General features: G+C 36.5%; 1 protein-coding gene across 4 annotated transcripts in view; it reads right to left on the minus strand.

Annotated features, from left to right (window-relative positions):
* Positions 1 to 20255, minus strand: part of Unc79 (unc-79 subunit of NALCN channel complex) — a 213649-nt gene that overhangs the window by 37854 nt on the left and 155540 nt on the right. For all 4 annotated transcript variants that reach the window (XM_076848004.2, XM_076848003.2, XM_076848001.2 and 1 more), the window contains 6 exons: positions 16574 to 16686; positions 16402 to 16487; positions 15494 to 15667; positions 13169 to 13237; positions 10200 to 10310; positions 2061 to 2165 (listed from right to left, as the gene is read on the minus strand). In XM_076848004.2, the coding sequence (XP_076704119.1) occupies positions 2061 to 2165; positions 10200 to 10310; positions 13169 to 13237; positions 15494 to 15667; positions 16402 to 16487; positions 16574 to 16686 (658 nt within the window). The remainder of the gene's footprint in view (positions 1 to 2060; positions 2166 to 10199; positions 10311 to 13168; positions 13238 to 15493; positions 15668 to 16401; positions 16488 to 16573; positions 16687 to 20255) is intronic.

Below are 20255 nucleotides of genomic sequence, written 5' to 3' on the forward strand. Positions count from 1 at the left end.
TACCGTGCGGGATGCCAGACCCCAAGGAGATCAGCCATACAGAACTGCTTTGCTCAAGACTGAGGTCTACAGGAAAGCACCGTCAGGGCCCGGAAACCTAGTTTTGTTTTGGGTGCACATCCACCACTGAAATGCCATCAGCACTTGCAGACACTGCCAATGCTACCCTTAAATCCCTCCTGGGCTATTTCACTAAAGCCTGTACACCTGCCCCTCCTCCAGGGGAGAGCCTGTTCATCTTTAAGGTCAGCTTTACTTGTACTCAAAGATAGTGCTACTGAGTTATGTGAGTAGGAGTGGCTGCTGGTAACAACCCGCTGGGAGAAATCCAGTCTGTCTCTCCTTAGGAGCACAGATACTTTCTGATTGTGTCCTTGCTTCTGTCTTCCTCCTGGGCTATATAATGAAAGTGGTATACATTGAAAGAACACCAACTTTTTACTAAATCTCAGGCTTATGAGAAAAACTCAATTCTGGTCCTAATGATTAGTGTATAGTGGGAAAGTCAGGGAACCATGCAGGGGATATCCCATGGTAAATGACAAGTGTGGTTCTCCTCTTCTCTACCAGGCAAACTTGAACTTCTAAGTGTCCTTCAATGTCCACATGGTCCCTTTTTGACACCAATTTCTAACTCAGCACATGTCTCTTATTACCTACCTATACACTATGTTTAAATTTTTGTTTTACATATCAACTTCACCTACTAGAGTCTAAACTCCTGGAGGGAAAGGACCTCATATGGCACATCTGTCTCTTCCCCATCATCCTGCATAGCACCTGCATGTTTCAAGATTCATAATGGCTTAACATAAAACAGATGTTAAATTAATCAATTAAATGTTCTCTTTGCCTTTATCTCTCTGCATCTTAGCTCTCTTTCTAGTTCCTTGATGCGAAGCTCCCAATTTCCTTCAGGCATTTAACCTCTAACTGGCAGGCCTAGACTCTGGAACTGGCCTTAATGCTAATCCAGGGAGAATGGAAACCACTGTGATTTGGCTAGTGGGCACTTTGTGCAATGGCCATCTGAATGATACCCTGATCCACTGTAGCTCATGGCTTTAAGTCCAGCTTCAGCTCCTGGAGTGGAGGCAGGGGCCCAGTTTACTAGATGCCTGTGGACTCCTCTAACGCTACCGGCCTGCTTGTGCTCAGTTCCATCCTCATGTCATTGTCCCTAAATTTACTCTAACTTCCTGCCTCTGTCTCCCCTATTGTTTGAAGCCAGTCAAGCTCTGGGCCAAACCCCAATTCCAGGCCAAAAGAAAAAAAAAAATTTGTCTGCATCCACTAATCCTTTGTGACCCAACTCAAATGCCACTTCTTCTGAAGTCCTCCCTGATTTCATACCACATGAGATGGGATCATTCCTGCTCTCAAATTCCCCACAAACTGTTTACCTCTCTCTCTTATGGCACCCGTCACAGCCTGTCTCAGGTGATCAAAATCTGACTGCTTGCCTTAGATGCTGAGTTAAGGTCACTGAGGATGCATGTGTCCTCAAAGCAATACCCAAAAACATGATGACAGCTGATTCTCCAGAGTCTGCTTCAGTGATCTTGCGATAGCTGATTTACACCCACCTACACCTTGACTGGACCAGCACATCCTGTTATTTACAGTATCTGGCCTGGCTCACCGCACCTTCCAGAACATTCACTGACTCAGTCACACTGAGTGGACTCTGTGATCACTCTGGAGCCTGCTGCCCCATGTTTTGCTTCGTTTGGCCTATCTCCGCTCTGGTGAGGGAGCTCCCCCCCAACCTACTGGATTATAAATTTCTTGAGGATACAAACTATTGCCTCATTCTTCTTTTTGTCCCTCACAGAACCAGTTCCTCACTAGGGTCAAAACTAATGCTTCTTTTTTTTCTTTTTAAGCCAGTGGAAGTGCTGAGTGCATCATATTTATTAGAACTTCAGCTCATATACAATATATTATTTCTCATCTCTGAACAAAGGCACCTGGCACTTATGCATCTGCCCCTCATCTCTTAATCTTTCCAAGTATGCATGGACCCCATAAAGCATTTTACAAACACAGCATAAGCCTACCTGGACAAGCAGAAGGAGGTTTGTGTCTGGCAAAGGAGATTTGAGCTTCAGGGCCTGTAGAAGTTCTAGAACAACACTACGAGATAAGTAGAATTTATCCCGTTCCTGGAAAAAAACAAAACAGCAGAGGTAAGTGATTTAAAAATGTAGTTAGAGTAGATATATGTCAAAGAGCTTCCCAAAATTCCAAGATCAGAAATAAGAATATTTTAAAAAGCACAGCTGTGCTGAAGAAATCAAATTAAAGCAAGAAAGAAAAAAGGCATTTTTGCATGCATAATGAGTTTACTGAAGCAATAAGGACACATAATTTAATGGGTATGAAGTGATAGACTGTTTCTTAAATATAAAACCATAGGATTTAGTACTCAGTCTTAAGAAATAGATTCCAAAAACTGCAACAATTAAACAAATCTAAAGTATTTTTCAATACAAAATGAGTTAGAGAGAAACTCATATAACTGTTTAAAAAGTTCCATATTCTCTCCAAGGAACTCATTTTTTAAGTGGACTATTTCAAGCATACAGAAAAGGAAAGAGAATGGAATATGTTGTATACCTACCCCCATCTTGCCAAACAGTATCATTTGCTTTATTTAATTTAGCCTTTTCAAAATGATAAATGAAACATTACAGAAACAGTTCAATATACCTATAGAGTACCCTTCTTTTTCTTCCTCCCTTCTTCAAAGTAGGCACCATTCTGAAACTGTTGCTTAATCTTTCATGTATGTTTTCACACTTTGACTATATACATACCTCCATTAGAACATAGAATATTTTTCCATTTTTTAAAAAATTTTCTACAATGGTATCATATTGTGCATAATGGCGACTTCACTACATAAGTTTTTTTTTTAAGAGAGAGAGAAAGAATTTTTTAATATTTATTTTTTAGTTTTTGGTGGACACAACATCTTTATTTTATTTTTATGTGGTGCTGAGGATCAAACCCAGCACCCCGCGCATGCCAAGCAAGTGCGTTACTGCTTGAGCCACATCCCCGGCCCACTACATAAGTTTTAAAAATAATCCCTACTAATAGACATAGCTCTCAACTCAGCAGCTTAATAGCATTTTTATTGTATGAATATAGCAATATTCATCAATCAGTCCTGCTGTTGATAGCAGATTGGATGGATTTTAATTTTATAAGTCTTTTTTACTGTTGAGTATAACACACATGCAGAAAAGTACGTAAAATATAAGCATACAGTTAAGGGGATCAAGATGGATTGAACACTCAAGTAACTGCCACCCAGAGATGAAAACAGCACGTTGCAATTCCCTTTCAAGGGCCTGGGAGTCCTTCCTTGATCCTTCCATAAATAAGTAATAGAGTTCCTGTGGGTCTGTGTTCAGGATCTTTCCCCGCTATTCACTTTCACTCACATCTTGCCTCCTTGTATGTCTGTTATTGTTGACTGTATGCTGGATGCTCCATTTAAAAATTATTTGTAGAAATAACTTGCAGCTAAAAATGTTACCTTCCTTCCAAGAGCTTTCAGTTTGCTTTTTGCCAGGTGCATGGCAAATCAAGGTTACCTTCATCTACATACAGGCTTGTAATATCTTACCTTGGGTTTGACACTAAGCTGTGCCCACTGAAGACAAGTATACTTCTAAATTATCTGTACTTTGTGGTCCCAAGCAAAGATGTGTGGGTTGAGGGATATGGTATCAGGGTTCCCACTCTTGTTATGTCCCCCATCTGACTTTCTTCTCCCTAGCCTCACGCAGCTTCCAAAATTGCAACTGAGCCTCTCAACCAGATCTTTTAGATCAACAAACACCACAGGGCAAAACTGACCTTCAGGGTGAGGCTTGCAACCCTGTGTTACAGTGTTCTCCTAGATCCTGGCCTCACAATTCCTCTGTATGTGATTAGAATTTTGATAGTTTTAAGAAGTTTAAATGAAAATGTGCACTTTTAAAAAAACCTTTTTTTAATGTTAAATGGGAAGATAGGTGCAAATTACCTAGCTCATCATTAAAATTATAGATTATTCTGAAAGAACTATCTTTATTAATTGGTTCTTGTCCTTGAAAATAGGATCTCTCCATTTATTCAATGTTCTTCAATAAAATTTTCTGGTTGTCTCATTCTTGCACATTCTTGTTAGATTTATTTATTTATCTTTTTGTTGCCACAATAAATGAAATTTAAAGTACATTTTTACAATCACATGTGGCTTAACATTAAAGATGGGTCATTTCTGGGTATTCATTTGTATCTAGCATCCTTTATGAACTCTGTTGTAAATTCTAAAAAGGTGTCTATAGATTCTCTTTGGTCCATTTGCAATCACATCACCTAGGGAAAATGAGAGTTGTATTTTTCCTAAGTCTTATACTTAAGTTATTCTTCCTTTCTTGCTTAACAAAGTAGTACTATGATGAACAGCAGCAATAATATTAGCATCCTTGACTTATGATTTTAAGGGGATTGGTGGCACTTCACCATTAAAATGACTTGCTAGAGGTTTCTGGTAGACCTCCTTTTATTAAGTTAAGGAAGTTCCCTTCTATTGCTACTTTGATAAGATATATGATAAATGAATGTGGAATTATAAAAAGTGCTTTTCTTGCATCTGCTAAAAAATTGCCAAAAGTTTTCTCCTTTAATCTGGCACTACGTCACATTAATAGATATTCTAATATTTAAACCATTTTTGTACTTCAGGAAAATCCCAACTGGGTCATGATGTTCTATTTTTAATGCACTGATTGCTGTTATTCATTCTAATTTTTTTCATATATGAAAAGATATTGGCCTATAATTTTCCTTTCCCCTATTGCCCTTGTATGACTGGTATCAAGATAAAAAGAGTTGGGAAGTGAAATATTCCCTCTTTTCCACTTCATTAATTCGTATGAAGCAGGGATAAGCCTATTCCCACATTTTGACAGAAAGTGTCTCTGAGGCTGTAATAGTATTTTTGGACAGGTTTTTAACTATTGAATGCATTTTTTACTTATTTAAAACTAGTTATTTTTTTCTTTTTCCAGATTATCACACATTACATTTTTCTAGAAAGCTGTCCCTCATGTCAAGGATTTTAAATGTATTGGCATAAGCATAAAGCTGGTCATTTCTGAATCTCCATTAAGTCTACATTATTTTCCCTTTTTCATTGCTACCTATATCTTTTATCTATTTTTCTGATCAATCTTGCCAAAGGTTTGCTCACTTTATTAGTCTAATCAAAGAGCCACTTTTTAGTTGTATTGGTACTCTATTATATCCATGTTTTTAATGTTATTGATTTTTGCTCTTATCTTCCATCATTTGTTTCCTTAAATTTTCGGTGATTACCCTGTTATTATAACTTAAGCTGACTTGTTTAGTTCATTTAGCTTTTATTTCTCTCTTTTTTTTTTTTTCAGTAAAAAGTGCTTAAAACAAAATTTCTCTTAAATATCTCTGTGGCTGTATCTGTCAAATTTTGAAAAGGGAATATTTTCATACTTGTTTAGTATTAAATACTTCTATAAATTTTCTTATAATATTTCCTGTGTTCTTTGCCTTATTTACAAGATTTTTTTTTAGAGAGAGAGAGAAAAGAGAGAGAGAGAGAATTTTTAAATATTTATTATTATTATTTTTTTCCGGTGGACACAACATCTTTATTTTATTTTTATGTGGTACTGAGGATGGAACCCCAGCACCCCGTGCATGCCAGGTGAGCATGCTACCACTTGAGCCACATCCCCAGCCCTACAAGTATTTATTTATTTCCAAATATAGCAAATCTCAGACGCCAATAACCCATATAGCATCTTTGTATGAATTGAAAAAAGAACACACACACACACATATATTAATACATGATTACAAAGCCTGAACAACCATCTGAGTTTTCAGGACTTTGGCAGTCAACAGCCCTGACTACATATCTACACATCTACTCTCACCCAATCACACTCACCCTCAAGGCCACACACTCCCCAACCCCAGCAGGTAAAGGGACTGCACAAAAATCTGATGGGGACATAGGATATAGACATCTGAGAACAGTCAATAGAAGACTCAAAGGCACTTGGGGTATAGCTGGGACAGAGCACAGCCATTTATATACCAGTGATGTAAACATGTATACACTACTCCATGTTTGAAGGCTTGTGAGCTGATGTGGCTTTTATGTGTGTGTGTGTGTGTGTGTGTGGGTGCTCTCCCAGTTGCTTTAGGATTTGACCAGGGAGTCCCAAATCTGTACACCTCCCTCAATACTCAATAAAATTTATATATGTACGTTGTGCATAGTGCCTCTATAGATGTGGAGGCTTTATTCAAACCACTTCTGAACATCTACATGAAGAGATGGTTTAGTTATGGATTTACAATTTAATTGCACTATGATGGAAAACTTGGTCTCCTTGAAACCTACTCTCCAATATGTTTTATGACCCTGAGTTGGATCCCCAATTCCACGAAAACAACCCCCTGCCCCAAAGAAAAATAGTCTGTTACCTATTCTGTGTTTTAAAAATTTCTAAATTTAAAAAATATTGTTTTCAACTCGTGGATTCAAAACTCTTTACATGTCCATTGGATCCAATTTACTCACTGTGTCATTCAAATCAACTCTGGACATTTGTTTCTTATCTGCTTGATCTTTCAGTTCTGAATTCTAAAATCTCAAACTATGTGAATTTGTCAATTCCTCTTTATAATTCTAATTTTTGTTTTAGTATATTTTGAGGCTGTTATTAGCTCTACAGAGTTTTACACATTTTCACATCTTATCACATTTTCCTGAAGAATTGTTTCTTTAGTTAATATATGGTGACTTCATAATGTTTTTAACTTAAAGTCAGATTACTGACTTTAGCTTTCTTTTCATTAGTATTTACTTAGTGTATTTTTTTTACTCTTTATCTTTCAAACATTCTGAGTGTCATTAGATGTGTCTTTCATAAAAAACATATAGGTCTATTTTTATAATGCAATCTGACAATCCCTACTGATTCTAGCAAACATATTTATTGTGATTAAATATTTGGAATTTATTTTTATCTTCTTAATTTCTTATTATAACTTGTTCTGTGATTCTCTTTTGTCTTGAGTGAGTTTTATATCTAATTTATCTTCTATTTGTTTGGAACTAACACATTATGTTTCAGAGTTTATACTTAAAACATTTACATATATTCCTTTCTTTTTTCCTTTTTGTTTTTGCACTGGGAATTGAACCCAGGGGTATTTTACACTGAACTACATCCACAGTGCTTTTTAATCTTTTATTTTGAGACAAATTGCCAAGACTGTCTTGGACCTGTGATCCTCCTGCTTCAATCTCCAGAGTTGCTGGGATTAGGGATATGCACCACCACACCTTGCTATATGTATTCTTAAGAATTTAAAGTTATTTATCATCTCTGCCCTTCTTGTGAGCAATACACAGGATGCTTGGGCTCCTATTCCCAACTACAAACATTGCTCATGCACATGTACATGCACATACGCACACACACACTTCTCATAAGCTCTCATATCCAGTATTTTCATGTCGTTTTTGTTTTTATAGTTATCTGATTAACATTATTATTATTATTGCTGCTTTATATTTTCAATGATCACTTGCATTTCTACACTTCCCCAACTTCTTTGGTAAACTGCCTTCATACATTTTACTTCTTCCATTCTAGTTCAATTCTCTTCTTACTGTAATATACCTCATAGGTATTGTTTCCATAAATTCTACTAGAACATTTCTTATCTTCCTGATGGCATATTTATATATTCTTTACTCCAGAAGGATATTGTAGCTGGTAGAGAACTTAAGGGGAACAGTTCTTTTTTTACCATTTGGAACACATTTTTCCATTGTCTTTGGGCTTCCATTGTGCTATTATAAAGTTTGTTGTCAGTCTATCTTTAGTGTCTTTTCTCTTGGTTGCTGTTAAAATAGTTTCTTTGTCTTGGTTTTTATGTCAAATTATACCTATTTGTATAAATTATGACATAAGCAGGTAACACTTCAGTTTATTTGTAATCATTTTAGGGCTCCTTGTGCTTCCTGAATCAGAAAATTAATGATTTCTATTAACATTGCAATTGATAAAATGCCTATTTTGCATTTTTGAAACACTTATTAGATATATATTCTCTTTATCTTTATCTTTATCTTTATCCTTCATCTTTTTATTGCACTTTGTTACACTGTATGTGATTTCTTCAGGTCTAGTTTCCATTGCACTAATTCTCTCTTTAGCTATGTTTAATTCAATGTTTATACTGTCAATGATCACTTAGATTCCACACTTGGAATGTGATTTTTTCTCATGTAAGTGACTGATTTTCATTTCTAGACTTTCTATTTTATTCTAATCAGCCTGTTTTGTGATGACTATATTTCTTCCTGCATTTTTTCTTATCTTTTATATACTTGGCATAAAGCATGATTTTATAATCTTTGTCTTGTTTTCATATTGGTCATTCTTGGAGGAGACAACTTGCTATTTATTGACTTTGTTAATCTAGCTTGTAGTAGGTTATTTCTTCAATTTGGAGAGAGTTAATTTTAAGTTCTGAGCTCAGGTTTTTGCCTTTTTCATTCTTATAAGATTAACTAAACATTTTAAGTCATGTTTATTACATTTTTATCAGAATTCTGTATTCTAAGTGGGATAGTTTCCAGGTTATCTGGACTGCCATGTTTCCGGAAAAGGAAGTCTCCTAAGCTCTTGCTTTTCCATGCTTTTTCTTTTAATTATGTAAGTAGATACTGCTGTTTTTAAACTGTTTCTTACAGTTTCTCATTATCTTTGAAGAAAGTAGGACACTCTTGATTAATACAATCTATAAATAACAATCATGTTGTGTTGGAGAAATGAGGAAGGATAGATGACAACAGATAGTGAAATCTCATTAAAATTATGATGGATTATGAAGGTATATAATGTATAATAGCATTCAAAATCACAAATATCTCAAATTTGTAATGCTGGGAAGTCAATACTTATAGTAATCAATACTTATAGTGCCCATCACATGACAAACAAACTCATTGTGAGTCTTCCTCCCTAAAACAGGTAGAATTTAAACAAATTAAACATAAAGACAATTAAGAATTAAAATGAATTCTAAAAATAAAATATCTTTCTGTTGTAGTTGTACTTTTTTAAAGTGAAATAAAGGGGTAGAGTTATTTTTTTAAGAAAAATTTAAAAGAATTTAAAAATGCTGATTCTCTTAATAGAAAATATATTGCTCCAGGCAGGGTAATAAATAGTTTATAATTAGGCCAAAGAGAAGATTATTATGGAATATTTAATGTGGCAGAATGGACACAAGTTGGTAAGAAAGAAGACAAGGGTGTTTGAAATAGAATGAAAGCCTTGTTATAAAATTAGATTTTTATGAAGAAAATAAAGGGTTCATAGTCTTGGTGACATGAATAAAGGGGCATTCTGAGTATTTAAGCAGAAACAACAGAAACAGAGACCCCATTGAAAAGACATTTGGAAAATCTGGAGATCAAGAGGGTAATATTCACACACTGTCCTAAGAACAAAAATGCTCCAAGTTTTCCTGGCCTTCTGCTTTTCCATCAGGACAGCATGTGCCGGTTCCGATAAGGCTGCTGTGCCAACTGGGCAAGCGGTATTTTTCCACTTTCTCAGCTGTGGGGAGGGGGGTGCTAGAGATAATTCAATAGAGGAACCATGATTAGGACAAGATGACAAAAGATGAGATTTGAATCTCAGAGGCCATGAACCCAGAACTGGGAGAAAGACAAATGATGAGCCTTAAGGTGCTTCACAGGCTTCTACAAATGACCAGCTGGTGTTGTTCCACTCTGGGTATAAAAATGATATGTAGTGATGACTCACCCACTAACCTTGGGATGGTGACCTTTAAAAGGACCTTAAAAGATCATTAAGATAATTAATATCCCTCACTGAAAGTACCTCTTCTAAACCACGACACTCAATTCTCCAAATCTGTATATTTTAGAAATATTTGTGTATATTGTTTTCTAAAGTGTTTTCTTCCAATACTATTTATCAGACTTTAGAAGAACTATTAATTTTTAAGGTATTAAAGCAAGTAAATAACAGGGATTTGACACTGATTAGAAAGACTATATTTCTGCCAGTTTCCAGTTTCACGGGAACACACACATGCAGCCTTACCTTAGTGAAAGCTCGATAACATAAGCCACACAGTTCCACCAGGTAGGCCAGAGTGAAGACAGCGTTCTGAATTACAAAGCTGAGCAGTTTTGAAAATGGTTCCAACAAACTCTGCAATGACATTGGGGCCAAATAAAATGTCTGTTTCCTTCATAAAGAAAACCATTAAAGTATTATTATATTTTAATGGAATTATTCTTTTTTATTTAAAATCGTTGCCAGGTGGCCACTGTAGCAACCCTGGTGGTCTAATTAAAGTATAACTACACCTTTAACCAGTGACTCAAAGAACATGATTTTATTGTTTAAAAACTTCATTTTTCCACATGGCATTATTTACAAACCATCTGACCACCACTCTACCACCCTACCCTGTTCACCCAGCGAGGTCTGCTTTAGGATTTTCCACTCTATCCTCAGAACCTCTAAGTATGGTTCTTCAGATTCAGATCCTCCAGAAGCCTGTCTCCGCAGTTCAGTAGTGCAAACCACTCTGTCATATAAGAACCCAAGTATAATTAGCTTGGATAGAAACCCTTTCTCAGCTTCCTGCCAAGGAAGACTTTGTTCATTTGGTTTCTTCATCTGAATCCCATCCACAAAGGGCCAGTTCTAATTTCTTAGTACACTTTATTAAGTTCTTTAGGAACATTTTCTGAGCACCTACTGAGTGTTAGGCAGAGCTCATTGCTTTCATACAGTTTATCACATTCAAATTTCTTAACTATCCTGGGAAACAGCATGTTAGTTAATGACACAGCTCTAGAATCTGATTTAAGTGTGTTCAAACTAGTTCTGCTGACATTAAATAAGCGATCTAACCTGTCTGAGACTTAGTTTTCTCCTTCTCTAAAAGTGGAAAAATAATAGATTACACACATTAGGGTTGTTGTGAGAATTACGGGAGATAATGTATGCAAAGAACTTGGCAACAGTAAGCTCTCCATGGATGCTTGCTACAATCTTCATTATGAACCCTCTGAAGCTTTAGTATCACTCTGTGTTCACAGCAGAATCAGTTAAGTACACAACTAACTTCCCTAAGGCCATACAGCTATGAAATGGGATTCAACTCCAAATTCAAGGGCAATTTTCCAGAGGTTTAACTGCTCTGCAGAGAAGTCAGGGTTTTAACTAAATGCCCAAAGACTTCCATGCCATGATTTTCACTACTTCTCAATCACTGTGGTCTGGAGTGTCTGGATTATAAAAGTAATACATGTTTAATGTAAAACACAGGATATGTAGGAAAGTACTCATGAAGAAATAAAAGTCATGCATACTACTACTTTATGTTTTTTTGTTATATTTCACTTCTTCATTGTTTGCCAGTTTAGTTAGCTGAATTTTCACATAAGATCAAATATGTTTATAATATAATATTTTTATTAGCTTAATAACATTAAGAATTTCCAGTGCCACTTAATTCTTATAACCCATTCATTTTAATAGCCACAGAGTCAAATTTTCTATAAGTAATGCCCTAATAAATATATTTCAGCATAAAATTTTTATTATCATTTTCTTCCTTAGAATAGATTCCTGGAAAAGGAAAACCTAAATCAACGATATGTGCATTTTTGAGTTTTTTTTTTCTTCCTTATTGATACAAAACTGAATTCCCTACATGTTAGTTGCTCCTGAACATAAGAATTGTCTTTCATTTATTTGTACTCCCCAGAGAAACTACTGTGTTTTCCAAGTAGGGAATCCTACACTTTTTAAAACAGTGCTGTTGGTTCAGCATACTTTGTTCAAATGCTACTGATTTGAAACCCTGACAGCGGAGGGTGGGGATAGGAATACCTCTCAAGTTGACACATAAGCACTCTCATTGATCAAAAAGAGAAACTCCAATTCAAAGTTATAAAGAAAATTGCTCTTATACCTAGCAAACCAGCATGGTGATGGAACAACAGAAAAATAGGACCCAAAGAACCTATGTTGAAGTTTCAAATATTCTAGGAACCAGCTGTGTGACCTTAGCCAAGACACTTCAACTCTCTGAGCCTGTTTCCTTATCTATAAATGAGTAGATTGAACCAAATAATCTCTTTGTAACTTTCCAGCATAAACTTTCTAGCTTTGTCTATAAAAGCACAGTCTAGGTAAACAGTTGCAGACAACATGCACTATTTCTATATTAAGTAGTAATTACAAACTATTGCAAATCAAACTATATCACCACTGAATATAATGCAATTCACCATGGTAGCAGGGATACAGAATGAGATACAGTACTGGAGTTCATGAAGCTCATGGTCTCCCTGGGGAGGCTTTGAGACTATCAAGTGCTAACACAGCTCAGTCACGTGCTGTGGGAGCTGATACAGGACACAGATGTTACTAATTATATGAGCATTTTAAAAAATTTAAATGGGACCTTGAAGAATGAGTTCATCTCACTGAAGAGTACAAAGAATTTCAGGAAAGAAAAAGGTCTAAGCAAAGGCAAAGGGTATGAAATGAAATAAGACTACATGGAACGCACTGAGCCCACGGCCTGGCACTTGGTAAGAGTTCAACAAATGGCGTTGTTGCCTTGAGGAGGATAACGATGTGACTCACAGGAGCACAGGTTGCAGTGGTGGACTATCAAGCAGAGAGTAAGCTGGAAAGTAGGCTGGTGAGTAATGAGGTAACTTTTGTGTGCCATGTTAAGGATTTCCGACACTATCCTGAAAGAAATCAAGCACTGTCCAAGATTTTTAAGGAAGGAACCAACATGATGCGCTGTTCAGAAGGATCACCTCATTAGTATATGGAGGAGGGGTTGGTAGGCATAGCCTAGGCCTCGGGAACCTACTACACATGGTGACCTTACGTTGTATTAGCCAATGACCTGGTGTGAGGAAAGGAACAGATGCTGGATGTCAGGACTGTGTCTTCTGTATTGCTATGCACCTGTCTTTTTAGGTTAAAAAATGACCAAAAAAACAACTGGCTATATTTTTCTGAAGCATACATACCCTTGTGGCATTGGTAGAGGGTATCTTCAAGAGGCATATCATAATTCTCAAACTGGAATCTAAAGAACACTGTGAATAAACATGAAGAAAGAATTCAGTTCCTTTAACATATCTTTTGTACATCATATTTCTTACATTTATTTTTGTAAAAAGAAAAATCTGAAATATAACTACCTCTGTTCAGTTTCCCATGCCATATATTCATGTTGAAAACAATTATTTTAGGTTAAAATATTTTAATGAAACAATTAAAATAAGTAAATAATTAAACACAGCTTCTAAACTATTTTTCAAAGATACAGCTCTAGAATTTAATCATACAGAAAGTTTCACAGAGAATCAGATAGCCAGCTGGATGAATGGACACGCAGGTGGACAAGAGGACGTTACATAAATCCAATTCTAAAGAGATAACACTAATTTGTAAACGGCCATGTTAGAAATAGAACAAAATAAAACTTATTTAAGAATGATTAGTCCAAATAAGAAATAGTTTCACCTTCACTTTCTCTGCCATGAAAAGACATGAAAAAAGTCTGAGGGAAAGTATTAAAATTTTTATAAGGGAAAAATTACACTTTCAAATTTATTAGAGTTCCATTTTGGCAAAACTTGGGGGAAATGTTACAGCAAGAATAAACAACAAGCGGGGCGTGGTGACCCACACCTGCAATCCCAGTAGCTGTGGAGGCTAAGGCAGGAGGACCACAAGTTCAAAGCCAGCCTCAGCAACTTACTGAGACCCTGTCTTAAAATAAAAAATAAAAGGGCTGGGGATGTGGCTCAGCAGTTAAGCAACCCTGGGTTCAATCCCTGGTACCAAAAAAGAGAATAAACAACAATACTGTTTAACATTCTGAACACATCACAATAGCAGGCTACAGTTCAATTTCTGCAGCTGTGTATTTTAATCTCTTTAAGATACTGTAAATTAAGCCAGTGATTCTTCAGGTGGAATCCTGGGACCAACAGCATGCCCATTACCTGAAAACTTGTTAGGCTGTCAATCCCCTGGCCCCACCCCTACTGAATCAGAACTCTCAAATCAGTCCCAGTGATCTGTATGTTAGGGACACTGATGCACACTGGAGGTTGAGACCCACTTTTCTAAACTGGTGAAACCATGTGTTTTTCAAAGGCTTATAATTTCCTCGGAGATGAAAAACAAAACAGAAGCAGTGCCCAGATCTGACCCAGCAGGGGAAATTCTTACATAAATACTGAAAGCATCTCACAAGTACTTTCTAAAGGAACTGCTGGCCTGTTTAATGTGCTCAATACCCATCATGGTTGATGTGAAATTTACTTAATTTAAACCAGGGGCTGAAAACTGGCTGCTCATGAGGCCCTCCCAGTGATTTAAAAATCAGGAAATGTCATCCTAGAAAAGATGGGAAAATCCACAACATAACACCTCATTTCTCATATAACTACTGGGGTAGCAGTTGGCCCCAGCAGAAGGACTGGTACATTACAATTTTTAAGAGTCTGGTCCCAATTCTTATTATTATCTTAGATCATTCCACTTTAGTCATTAACCTTGTAGGCAGGGTCCCTATGGGCAGAGCTGATTATCACAAATTAGGCATTTCATTAATTTATAGCTGGAAATACTTCCAACTGATCAGTGTTCAAGTTAAATATTTTGACTATCACATCTGCACCTGGTCATTTGAATTTGTCATACCTGCTGCACTCTTCTTAGAGTATATGGCTTATTAGCAATAAATGACCCTGAATAACTCTGGTCTAAAGGAGGTTCTATGTGGCTGAGTTAAAACGCATACCCTTGATTTGTTTATGCATGTATGTACAGTAGTTATATACAGACATACTTTCAAAGTACTAATCCTCCTTGCTTGGATTTATTCAGCTACTCCAGATTTGTGGGTAAACAAGGATCACAGAATGAGAGAAGTAAAGATCCTTCCTGTGTATCCCTGTTTTGCAAAGAAACGTCAAACTCAAAGCACACAGAAAAAATTAAGGGTCCCTGACTCATCATCCTTACAGACCCTATTAGCAGTCTGCCAATTTAGCAACAATGCAGGTGGCTGATCTCTACAAAATTTTACATTCGTATAATACTCATTTCAGAAGTGGAGTTGTTAACATGTTACTTCACTTGTCAAATCAAGAAGCGATTCATTTGATTTCAAGTTAATTAAATCGTGCACAAAAAAACAACCCAGATAATAATCTTCACTCTGCAGCTGACAGATTCCTTCTAGCCCTTTGGGATTTATCAAATCACCCAAGACTTTGCTTCTCTCTAGAGATAAATGGTCAAAAGGTAATTCACAGTGAAATCTGGGATCAGCTTACCTTCAGAGGTAAAACACAAGGCAGCTTGGCAAAAAATGTCTGAAACTGGTTGCTGATTGTGGTCCAGAGACTACTAGGAGAATCCATGGGCAAAGCTTCCATGAAAGTAGCAATGTTTTCCAAACAGCGTATCATAGCACCCCCTGCTGGTAAATTCTTTTTGTTATTTAGACCCTAAAAACAAAAGCATAGGCAATCAACTGCTGAAACAGCATGGGAATTCAGACAGCTATTTGTTGAAGATCAGTTTTAAAATCACATATTCATGCTATATACATGCCTTGAGTGCCTACCATATGAGCCAATCATTGCAATAAGCAGGAGAAATGTAAAGAAAAATAGACACGTTCAGACAAACTCCAAGGAGTTGGGATCTTTTGATTGAGAGGTGAAATGTGAGCAACAAATAAGAAATATCTTCTTAGGAGCTATCATTGATGTAGTTAGGTGCTAAAAGGACAAAATGAATGTTGATGGCTGGAAAGAATTCTCCAGAACAAAGACTAAAACTTAAAAATTAAGGAGCAGGAGCTTCCCTTCTAGCAATGGCTGAATGACCAGGCCTTGGAGCAGAGGCTTGAACCTGAGTCTTGCGATACAATACTGCTCTGTGAATAAGCACATAGCGGATCTTGGAATCCAAATCTCGCCATACAGTAATGCTCTACCCACCATGCATTTTGAAAATTCAGAACAGGATAGTTTTGTGGAGGTGAGTTTTCAATCCTGGGGTTCACCACTTAGTTGGAAGTCTAGAAGTTTTAAATGAATAGAAATACACACAAAATCTAAATTTAATTTTCAAGTTAAATGAGTTTGGATTTCTCCCGCTGGAGTACTCAATGGAGTGACTCAAATAGGGCATGCAATTTCGGCTGGGGCCCAGGGTGTCATTAAAGCAAACCTACCTCCAAGAGCTGGCTGAGAGCAGCAATAGAGCTCAGCTCATTGAAGTCCATGAGAGACGTGGCTAAGGTCCGCAAAAAAGTCCCATCTGCAAAGTGAACAATCAGCTTTAGTAGAGATCAGGTTTCAGAGACTCAGCAAGTCTGTTGGGTCCAGACCTCAGCGGGGAATTACCTTTGATGGTGCTCTGGAACAGCTGCGGGAAGATGCCGTTTGGGGCCAGTTGATGGAAGATGCAGCGCAGGAACTGCTTGGCCACCCCTGCTGCATTGCCAGGAACCATCATGCTGCGTTCCAGCAGGGAGAGAAGATGCAAGAGACCATGGACCAAGAGTCTATTTATTTAGAGTTGAAACATTTACACAACAATCTTATGTAAACCTGTCATTTCCATCAGCGAAATAAAATAGTCTAGCCAAACCTAATCCCTGTTAACAATTTTTTTCTTTTTAGAAAAAGAAAACCATAAGGACTGGGAGTCTTGGCTCAGTGGTGGAGCGCTTGCCTGGCATGTGTGAGGTTCAATCATCAGCACTGCATATAAATAAGTAAAAGATCCATTGACAACTAAAAATAATATTTGAAAAGAAGAAAGATAAAATCATGAAATTCCAGAGTGATCCCTGGCTTGCTGTAGGCCTCCTAAGTATGTATGAGGGTTCCCAGGACCAGCGGGGAAAGGTGACCTGCAAAGGCCTCATGTCTAGAGAATGGCAGAGTTAGGACAAGAACCCTGGATGAGAACTATCAGCAAGATCCTCCCAAGAAAGTGTAATTGGCTAAGCAAGAGCTTTTCTGAGGGAAAATGCAGTGAGGGAGAGGTTCTTCCCGGCTGGGAGACCTGGGGAGTCTTCCTGGGGCATCCAAACTGGCACCTGTGGAAAGGATAGGACTTTGACAGGTGCATTTCCTCCACCCACTGTTCACTTCTGCATGTCAAAAAGGGGAACCAAGAGATCTTCATGTGGCCCTGCCCCTTAGACCAAGGGACCAGAAGGGAGACTTCCTGAGGTGGTTAGTAAATTACCAGAAGGAAGAAAGAAGAAATCAAACCACTCAGGTAGGTGAAGGGTGAAAAGTTCTGCTTACCTAATTATAATAGGCATAATTATACCTCATTATGCAAGCCCACCCTGAAATGCTGGTTCAAACTTTTAAGCCAGAAATGTTCTTCAGGAAAAACAAATAACCCCAAATGTATAATAACTTTAAGAAAATAGAGAAGAGAAGAAGGGAGCCTTTTCCACTTTGTTTTATGGGACTGACATGACCCTAAAGCTAAAATCAGATAAAGTCATTATCAAAAGAAAGAAAGAAATGAAACTAAAAAGGAAACCAAAAAGAAATGGTAAGAGATAAAACAGACCTATACTTCTCATGGACACTGAATCTAACTATAGATTAAAAGAATGACAATATCATGACCAAGTAGGGTTTATCTCAGGAATATAGGTATGGTTTAATAATAAAAAATCAGTCAGTGTAATTAAATAATTAAAAGGACAAAACCTTTTGATTATTTCAATAGATACAAAAAATACAATTTACCAAAGTTAACACACATTCATGATTTTAAAAACTCAATAAACTGGAAATGGATGAAGATCCTCAATTTGCTGAAGGGCATCTTTGAAAAACATATAGCTAACATAACTAGCAGTGAGATACTGAATATTTTCCCTGTGTGGCAGGAAACAAAGCAAAATGTCCACTCACACATTTCTATTACTGGTGGTTCTAGCCATTGTAGTAAGGTAATAAAAAGAAATAAAAGCAAGATCAAAAAGGAATAGTAAAACTATCACTGCTTGCAAATGATATGCTGTTTTTCCATGCAAAATCAAATCCTAAGGAATCTACGAAGCAACATCTGGAACTAATAAATGAATTTAGCTGGGCTATACTTAATATATAATAAACAATTTATATTTATATACCATCAACAAAATGTTGAAAATAAAATTTTTCATAATTCCATTTACATTAGCATTAAAAAACAAAATTCTTGAGAATAAATTTAACAAAAGATATACACAAAATCTACCTGAAAACTAAAAAAACACTGCTTAGAGAATTTAAAGATCTAATGATACATTATCATGTTCATGAATTGAATATTTCAATGTCATTTATGTCATTTATATAAAATTGATTTTACTTTTAATATAATCCCAGAAGGCTTTTTTGATAAAAAAAAATGAGAAGCTTTAAAAATTTATATGGAAATGTAAAGACTCTAGATATCCAAACCAATCTTGAAAAAGATAAGTTAAAGTTGGAGGCCTCATACTGCCTGATTCAAGACTTACTACACAGCTACTTTAACAGACATTGTAGGGATCTATTGAGTTTTTTCCATTTTTAATGATGCCGAAATAACTATATCTACCCTGGATAAAAAAGAATGCCCTAGCCCTAATTCACACAATACATAAAAATTAATTTGAGATGGATCATATAAATGCTAAACATAAACAATAAAACCATAAAGTTTTAGAAGGAAACACTGGGGAATATCTGCATGACTTGGAAGGAGACAAAATGTTCTTAGATAAATAATAGGAAGCAACAATTATAATTTTTAAAAAAGTTTTAATAAATTAGAATTCATCTGGATTAAATATTCCTCAGCAAATAATACCATTAAGAAAAGGAATAGATAAGTCCAAGACTGGGTGAAGATGTTCTTCAAATATTTAATAAAGGACTGATATTCAGGATATGTAAAGAATTCCTACAACTCTGGATAAAGACGACAATTCAATTAAAAAGATGCAAAAGATTTGAGCAGACATTTCACAAAAGAATATACCAAAGGATGGAATTTAAAACTACAATGAGATACCCACTGAACACCCACCTGAGTGGTTAAAATTTTAAGTAAACAACACTAAATATGGCAAAGATGTGGAACAATCCTAAGTCTCATACATTGATGAAGGGAATATAACATGGTTACTATTTTATACATAAGAGAAATGTTACAACAATCTCTATATAAGCATCTTTATGTAAGAGAAGTGCTGGTGATTTCTTATGAAATTAAACATACTCCTATCCTGTGAGACATGAATCCATCCCCAAGAGAAAATGCAAACATTTTTTACAAAAAGGCTTGTATAAGAATATTCATAGCAGTTCTATTTATAATTGCCCCAAACGAGAAATAACCCAAAGTCCTTCAACAGAAAGTGAATAAACAAACTATAGGACACTATTCAGCTCTGGAAAAGAAACAAACTACAGATATAAGCAACAATGGATAAATCTCAAGACACTGTTGAGTAAAGCAGTCAGACACAAAAGAGCATATGTGGTTTAATTCCATTACATGAAGCCCTATGATAGACAAAACTAATCCATGGTAGAAGAACATCACAATAGTGTCGGCCTCTCTGGAGGTGGACATTGGCTTTAAGCATTTTCACTCCCCATTACTAGTGGGATTATTGTGTCGTAGCTGCTGCACACACAGAATGCAGGCAGATCAGGGTGAGAAAGGCAGTTATGCAGGTTTGTGAGAAAAATAATACCCAGTCTTTCATATCTTGTGACTAACATAACTTCAGGTGGTTAGCATTTAGTGGGTGATAGCCACTCATGGCGCTGGCTCTCACCTAGACCCTCCACCTCAGTAAGTGGCACATCTCTCCACCAGTTGTTCATACCAAAGCCTGGGCGTCATTCTTGCCTCCTCTCTACTCTGCACCAACATCCAATCTATCAGAAAATTCTGTTGGCTCTATGATATTTCCTTTATCTAGAGTACTTCTAAAGTATGTCCTGAATTATCCTTACTGTGACAACTCCTCAGCACTTGAGAGCAAGTCACCATCCTCCTCTACTTGCTCCACTG

Source organism: Callospermophilus lateralis, chromosome 3, assembly GCF_048772815.1.
Source record: "Callospermophilus lateralis isolate mCalLat2 chromosome 3, mCalLat2.hap1, whole genome shotgun sequence".
Lineage (NCBI taxonomy): Eukaryota > Metazoa > Chordata > Mammalia > Rodentia > Sciuridae > Callospermophilus > Callospermophilus lateralis.